This window comes from Ctenopharyngodon idella, chromosome 11, assembly GCF_019924925.1.
Source record: "Ctenopharyngodon idella isolate HZGC_01 chromosome 11, HZGC01, whole genome shotgun sequence".
NCBI classification, from domain to species: domain Eukaryota; kingdom Metazoa; phylum Chordata; class Actinopteri; order Cypriniformes; family Xenocyprididae; genus Ctenopharyngodon; species Ctenopharyngodon idella.
The window spans coordinates 13907660-13915158 of record NC_067230.1 but is presented as its reverse complement, the minus strand read 5'-3'; the positions used below and the strand labels follow the sequence as shown (position 1 = coordinate 13915158).

The 7499-nt window shown below is 41.2% G+C and overlaps 1 protein-coding gene across 2 annotated transcripts; it reads right to left on the bottom strand.

Moving 5' to 3' along the window:
* Nucleotides 1–570: 570 nt before the first annotated feature.
* On the bottom strand, nucleotides 571–6345 carry LOC127522267 (uncharacterized). Of its 2 annotated transcripts, none has more exons than XM_051912037.1 (3): nucleotides 5972–6345; nucleotides 3197–3464; nucleotides 571–3102 (listed from the first exon to the last, which is right to left on the bottom strand). In XM_051912037.1, exon 3 carries the CDS (start codon nucleotides 1645–1647, stop codon nucleotides 667–669), a length of 981 nt encoding a protein of 326 aa, XP_051767997.1. In that variant the 5' UTR covers nucleotides 1648–3102; nucleotides 3197–3464; nucleotides 5972–6345; the 3' UTR covers nucleotides 571–666. The 2 variants fall into 2 exon arrangements, with proteins under 2 accessions (XP_051767997.1, XP_051767998.1); XM_051912038.1 differs by having other exon boundaries at nucleotides 3197–3433.
* Between the last annotated feature and the right edge of the window lie 1154 nt (nucleotides 6346–7499).

Below are 7499 nucleotides of genomic sequence, written 5' to 3'. Positions count from 1 at the left end.
TGTCAAGAAAAGTTCAGACTTCATGAATTCAGTGCAGAGTTCAGAAATATCATGGATGGATCCAGTCGTGACAAACAATAAATATACAGTCAGTGAAATTTTAACAGTATTTTGTGTGCAAAAACAAGTCCATTGTCAATAGTGTAGAGATGTATGAATCTCTGCTCACACAGAAGTTACTTTCAAACCAAGCAGCTTTTCTTTTTTTCATTTGAATGACCAACTTGAACACAAGTAAAATCTGCATGGGAAACTTTTCTGCCCTCACATGAAACTCTTTCTGGAAAAGTTTGATCTGGCTGGTAAATACCTTTAAACTACCATTGGTCAGTGGTGATTCTGTGATAGGTAGGTGTTCTCTGGGGCTTCTTCTTTGATGTGAACATCTCCAGTTAATTCAGTTCATTCGGTCAAGGTAAAAACATGAATACACAGGAGAGCTGCTTTATAGTAGAAATTGAAGTTGTAATTCTAACTGAAAGCTACACTGACACTGTTTGTGTAACGTTTGAGCTCCACAGAAGATGAAGACGAAGATTCAATAATGTCAGATTTATTACAAAACTCAGAATAACAGGTAAACATATGTAACAGTGTGCTAGTGCACAGAAAACAACCAGCAATGAACAAGAAACAGGCAGGAACTTAAATACACAGAGATGGTAACTAAAGACAAACAGCTGTGCTTAGTGTCCATGGTGACTGATCAGTGGTGGGAACAAAGACAAAGAGACACACGTGATAAAGGTAAACAAACTGAAAGTCCATGAAAACTGCAACTAAACTGAACTGAACGTGACATAACGCCCCTCCTGGCAAGGCGCGTCCTCGCGCCGTAGAAGAGTGATGACATATGGAGAGATGGCGGAGGTTTAGGAGGAGGACAAGGATGTGGCGAAGGGCTGGTGACAGGGTGTGGTGAAGGGATGGTAAAGACAGTACAATGAAATAAAGTGATGGTGATGGAGGGACGGCGATCCTCTGGCGGTGACGGTGGAGATGGTCCGTGACCACAGACCCAGAGCTCCCTAGTGCCGACAGCCCACGGCGGAGTCGAGAGATGGAGGAGTCCAGATGCTGACAACTGAGGATGACCTGAGGGCTGAGGTGGAGCCGGTGTGTAGACGACGCTGAGAACGAACCCGCTGCAGCCGTAGGGGTGGAGGGACAGATTGCAGCAGACGGCCCGCAAGTCCGTGGCGGAAGTGGTGTGACAACTGACCAAGGGGGAGCTGGCAGGATGAGGAAACCTGGTGGAGCCGCAAGTCCGAGGGTCTCTGGTGGAGGCAAATGTGGGAGGAGCCAAGACGGAGTCGACAGGCCGAGATGGAGCGAAGAGGTCAAAGGTGGAAGGCGGAGCCGTAGGATCCTCTTGTACTGACACTGCTGGTAGTAACACGACATGACACAGTCCGTACAGTCATTAGTACAGTTAGAAAACAGTGATGACGAAGGTAACGGGTGGGATAGGGTGGGAGAAGATGCTTCCTCAGTGAAGTTGATCAGCCAGTCCTCATTCTCCGTCGTCACGACTCCCTCGTCCGCTGATGTCGTGGGCTCACACCCCTGGTCAGACTCATGATGGAGCTCCACTTCAGGGGCGAGGGTCAGCTCTGTCCTCTTCTCCTCGGGCTCTGGCTGACGCATTATGGTGGGTGGTAGCTCTCTGTCTGCGGGGGGTATACACGTGTACTCCACGGTCGAAGGTGGAGATTCAGGCTCTGGGTCTGGCTGGGTCCTGGATCGGGGACGGACACTCTCCAGACACCGGATGAAGGCTTCTTTTCAGTTCAGACCAGTGGTGTCTGGGAGGTCAACGGGATGGTGGTAATTTGCCCTGCTCCAGAAAAGTGACTTCACGGTCTCGTGGTCAAAGGGGCAGGAGATGGCGAGATAGAAGACCTCCTCAGCAAATGATAAAAAATCCATGGCTCAGAAGAGCCCTTTATCGGCTGTTTTCTCACTGATGTCATTATTTTGTTATTGATAGGAAAGTGCACATATGCATCTAAATGCTGCTCTCAGCAGCATGGGGGCGTCAGGATGTTCACTAACAGTATACCACTGCAAAGGTTTCTTAGGCTTTTTTACTCCTAAGCAAAGTACCAAAAAGAACGTCTATGTGAGTATATCGGGGCCTTAACTGTATTATGACATTTAAAATGCGACGCGAGACCTGTATGGGTATACATTTACAGTAAATCAGATTTTTCAGTGCATCATGAAATGTAAATGAGCCCTCACCTTTAATGACAGAAAGAAGAAACATCTGGCAAGTTGCCTTCATTAAGGGAGCCAAAAAACTCACAGACCCGAAGGGGGTTTTCAAATTGAACTCCTCGAATGCTGCCAAAATAAAGTTTACTGTGGTGTCAAAGGGTTTTGTTGACAGCTCCTCCAGCAAGTGACAAAGTATGAAGACATATTGAGCTGTCACTTCAAAATTAGTTTGGAGTGCAGATAATCAGTTTGAAATAAAGATCTGAATGTGAGGTTGAGCCCAGATCCTGTATCACTGTAGATCAGCATTAGGTGTAGTGCATTACACATGAAATGTGTATAGACAACTACTTTTTACAAGCAGTAAAGTGTTACCTGTTAGATTTACAGCAGATTGTGTATATAAGGGGCTCTATCACACACCCGGCGCAACGCGACGCCAATGTTTTTGTTAGTTTCAGCCAGATGCAGTTATCATTTTCATGTCCAGCGCCCACGTTGTTTAAATAGCAAATGCACTTGTGCCCATCTGTTCGCCCATGGGCGTGCTGGTCTGAAAATGAGGTGTGTTCAGGTGCATTGTTGGCGCGTTGCTATTTAGAGGCAACTGAAAAAAACCTCACCTTTGACCAACAAAAGCCTGGTCTAAAGTCAATGGCGCAGTGCTGATGCAATCTTTTATTAATTCAATCAATATTAATTTATTTCTCAGCTTTTTTAAATATTTGTTAATATCCCCTGGGGGAATGAATGAATGAATACTTTGACTTAAGGTGTATTAAATAGAATTTTGCTGAATAGTTTGGCATTTTCTTCATCATGTGCGCCACTAAAGCTGTCTTCACTTACAGTATCTTACTGCTGCCAGTATAATGGATGCATCTGTTAAGACAAGGGACAAGTGTCATATTATCAGTCATATCAGTGTCCATAACTGCTGAGTTGAGTCTCATTGCATGTCAAAACCTACTAGTACCTTGTCGAGATAAAGCCAGTCACGACAGATTTAGGTCAGGGTGTCAGATGGGCGATATTTCGGGGGTCACCTAAGCCTCACCCCACGACGCCGAGCAGCTGGGAAAAGAGGAGGACCGCAGCTGCACCTTCCTCATCATGTTTGACACCTCTCCATCCATCTGCTGTCCCCTTCAGCTGTTTCCTCCATCCTCCGGTTCTCTCAGTCATTAGCGTTCTCTTCTCTTTTGATGTCTGTCTGCCGTTGATGGGAAGTGAGAGAGGGAAAGCTGAGAGAAAGGGATGAGTGCAAATGATTGATGTCTTTAAATGATGCAAGAATTCAGAGACGAGGACAGAATTCACAGACATCAGTTCAAACAATAGTTTAGGGACATCAAATCAAAACAGCGTGGAGAGTTTTGGAGAAAAGTTCTGATTTATTGCATTTTTTACATTCCAAATTTTCATGCAGTAGAAAAACCTGTCACATTCCACTCGTTTACCACTGACATAGTGCTGCTATTTACAGTCAAACCAAAATTTATTCAGACACCTTGAACATTTCATTCATTATTACAGTTTATTCACTATAGTTTAAAAAAATAGTAATAAAATATGACAAGATCTCAGACTTAAACTGTGTCAGAAAAAAATCAATCTTAATTATTTCAGATAACACTTGGTCAGGTCAAAGTGTCTGAATAATTTTTGGCTCCAATTTTTTTTTATCAATTTTACTGTTAGTCCACTGTATGAAAGAATTTTTGGGTATAATATGTCACAGTTTACTTTATTTTGCTATCCTCACTTACATAAATGAATTATAGTGTCCTGCACCCACTAGTAAAAAAAAAATTATACAAAATTATATCTAGTGTCAGAATAATTTTTGGTTTGACTATATTTAAATAAAGTCATCGTCATCTTTTTTAGTGCAAATGTGTCTTGTTTCTCTTCTCTGTTTTAAATTATGCTAATTATAGAATAACTTTCTACAATAAATACCAAGTAATTTAAATCAGGTGTTTATTTAGATTTCAGGATTATGCACCATTTAGAATTTAATTATAAATTCTAAAAAATTTTTTAATTGTTTTAATTGAAACTCAAAGAAATTCACTGTAACTTCAATCCCAATTTTCCAGAATGCAGTACCTGTGAATATCAATAGCCATGTTTCCATCCACCTTTTTTAATGCAAATTTTGGGATATCGCGTATAAAACAAAAAAGAAAAAAGAAAAAGATGTGCATAAATTCTAAAAATGTGCAAGTCATTTATGATATAGGAAAAAAAGAACCACAGTCCAACCCCTATTTCAGCAACTTCTATTTTTATTACAGATATTTTGCTGCAGTTTCCCAGGAAGTGATGATTTTGTTCTCTTGAACACATGAGAAGGAAATGGTGCTTTATTTGCAAATGTTTTATGCGATATTCCAATTTTGCGCAGAGGTTAAAATCGCAACTTTAGATGGAAACATAGCTATTAAATTACAATTAAGTTAAATTCATCTTCCTGTCATTCCAATTAAATTTTCTGTGGATGTGACCATTTGATTCAAATTCCAACACATGAATAATGTATGCCAAATCATACTAGTCTGCAGCATCCTTTTTAACCTATAGCATTCAGACTCGCAGGATTCATTTGTCAAAGATTTTTGTGACCCCGAAAAAGATGCTAAAACAGGACAGAGAGAATAAATTATGCAACCAATATGTGAAAATCATCCTTACCGAGCTAAGTACGCTCCAAACTCTGGGGGGTTAATTCTACATTTATGCTTCCTTGTTTTATTTATTTGTTTGTGGACTTATTTGCCACTATAATCAATTGAATTAAGCAAGTATGCTTTTCACAGATGCTTGAAAAAAAAAAGCCTCCATCACAAAAAAAAAAAAAAAAAAAAAAAAAAGGAGAATATTTTGAGGTTACACGCCTCGATTGACTCCCCATCGGTGTGACTGACAGATCCAGCTGTTATGCCTGAGGCTAACATGGAGGCGAATCAGTGTGTCCCATTCATTACTGCCTAATAATGCAAAAACTCATTATCATGGTCATGGTCCTTCTGTCACCATGCAGAGCAAAAGGCCCCTGTTTTCTCTACTTCCCTAATTACTTTATCATACTAAAAAAGGGAGAGGTGACAGTCTGTTCTGGCTTACTCTCAGAGGGGGCAATGTTTGGCTATTTGCGTCAGCCACTTAGGCCCTGCTGGTAGATTTCGTAACTACACTATTATTCTGACAAAAAAACATCTTTCACCATTGATGACCATTCAAAAGTAGATGTACTATAGATTCTAACAAAATAATATAATTTTGCGAACAACATATTGCAAATATTTCATTATTGTATTGTAGATACTGTACATTATCAGTGTTTTTGGAGCATTAGCGAAACTAGCGAAGGTTTTGTGAGCGAAAACGTCCATTGTTTATTGTCCCTAGTGGCAGTAGCAATGCATGAAGCACCATTCATACAGAAGGCACTTTCAAACTAAGCAGCTTTCTGTTTGTCAATGCAACGAATCCAAGTGACCTAACAAGCAGAATCTGTGTGGGGACCTTTTTCACCCTCAATCGGCCAGATTCCCTTTATTACACCTTTATAAATGTGACTTATATTTTTCCCCGTCTCCTGCCGTTGACATCACAGCTTAGAATAGTTGCTTTCAGTACATACATGCTAACAAAGGCTATTTCCGCATTTCTAATTAAGCAACAAGCAAATATAACAATTTATTTTAATTTTAAAATGTTGGTAGCAGCTGCAGGTACTCATTACCTTCCCAAAAATTGTTCAGTACTGTCCATTTTTGGTTTGGTTTCCATGTTCCATTGGCTCAGCTGGACGTGATGGATCATCCCCAGCTCTCACTCTACAGAACACAAAACTGGTCCATCTCTTCCCGTCTGTTAGAGATGCTGGATGGCCACGACTCTGTCCAAGTCTCCCCATTTGTTATGAATAGCCCCTACATCCTGGCACATACATCCGCTTTCAGCCACTCGCTGGGTCTTAATCAAGGTTGGCATGGGGAATGTAACAGGTGAGCTCCACTAATGACAGGCGATTACAAAAGGCCTTGCAGTGGAGAGATGGGCTTGAGGCGCAACCAATAGCTGGACACTCATTCTGATGGGGGTTTTGCCCTTCTAAATACCAGACGTGTTTGGTTTGGCTCTTATCTTCACACCGTCAGGGATTTTTCTGTGAGCCATGTGGTTCTGATTCACCAGCCCATGCCTTGACAGCTGGGAAACAGATTTTAGCAAGGGGAATTTAGCTGGAGTTAATGGTTAGGAGATAACACACACAAGACGTCATAATAGCTTCATTCTGATTTCTGTATTGCCAACTGAACTGCAGTATGAAAGTGAACACCAAACAGAAATACCACTGTGGGTTGGTTTGGCAAAATGGTTAAAGCTCAGGACTTGTAATCAAAAGATTGCTGGCACAATACCACGAAAAAGAAAACATCATTGTGCCCTTGAGCAAGGCACTTAAAGTCAACATGAAATGGCATTCTCAACCCGTTTTACTTCTATAATGTGATGTTGTCCAAGTGAAATAGGATGTTCAACAAGAACAAATAAAGTGTAATCCAAAAGAGAATTGATTGAATCTTGAAAAATGGGCATCTAGTGGTCCTGAGTTTGAATTCAGATGTCTAGAAAGGTGGTGATGATTCTCTGAGCCTACGATTTCATCCGATTTCACTCACGCCCCCCATCAGTGCATGTTTGTTTTTTGGAAAAACATGGACTGATGAATCATGAGATGAAAGATGTGTATTAAGAGTGCAAATAGGGTCAGTTTTTTTTATGCTGACTTTAACCCTAGGATCTCCATGAGGGCTTCTTCTTCTTCTTCTTCTTCTTCTTCTTCTTCTTCTTTTAATATCTTATCTAACTGAATTCTTTAAATTTGGTTTCTCAGAAAAGCTTGTGTTAAGACGTAGGCATATAAATTCATGGCAGCCTGGGCCAAATGCTCCTCTGTGCCTGGTGGTGATACCAGGTTGCTGTATCACTATCTGTCAGAGTGGTAATCCAGCCCTTTAGTCGGCTCAGAGTCCTTATAAGCATTCAGCTCTAGCGCGCGTAACCAGTCGCTCTAAACGGCTTTGCCGGGTTTTGATAGAGATTAGTTTCCTGCGCCTTAATGACCCCTCAAATTAGTACCCAGAATTAGACTAATTAGAAGTGTGTGCTTTCCTTTAATTAAGAGCTGAAATGCATCGTTGACTTCAGTGAGTTTTCGAAAGTTCATCTGGGGCTCACAGAGCAGGGCTCTCGGCAGCTCTCCA

Coding starts and splice junctions, on each gene's coding strand:
- LOC127522267 (XM_051912037.1), bottom strand. CDS start 1,647: ATGCGTCAGCCAGAGCCCGAGGAGAAGAGGACAGAGCTGACCCTCGCC.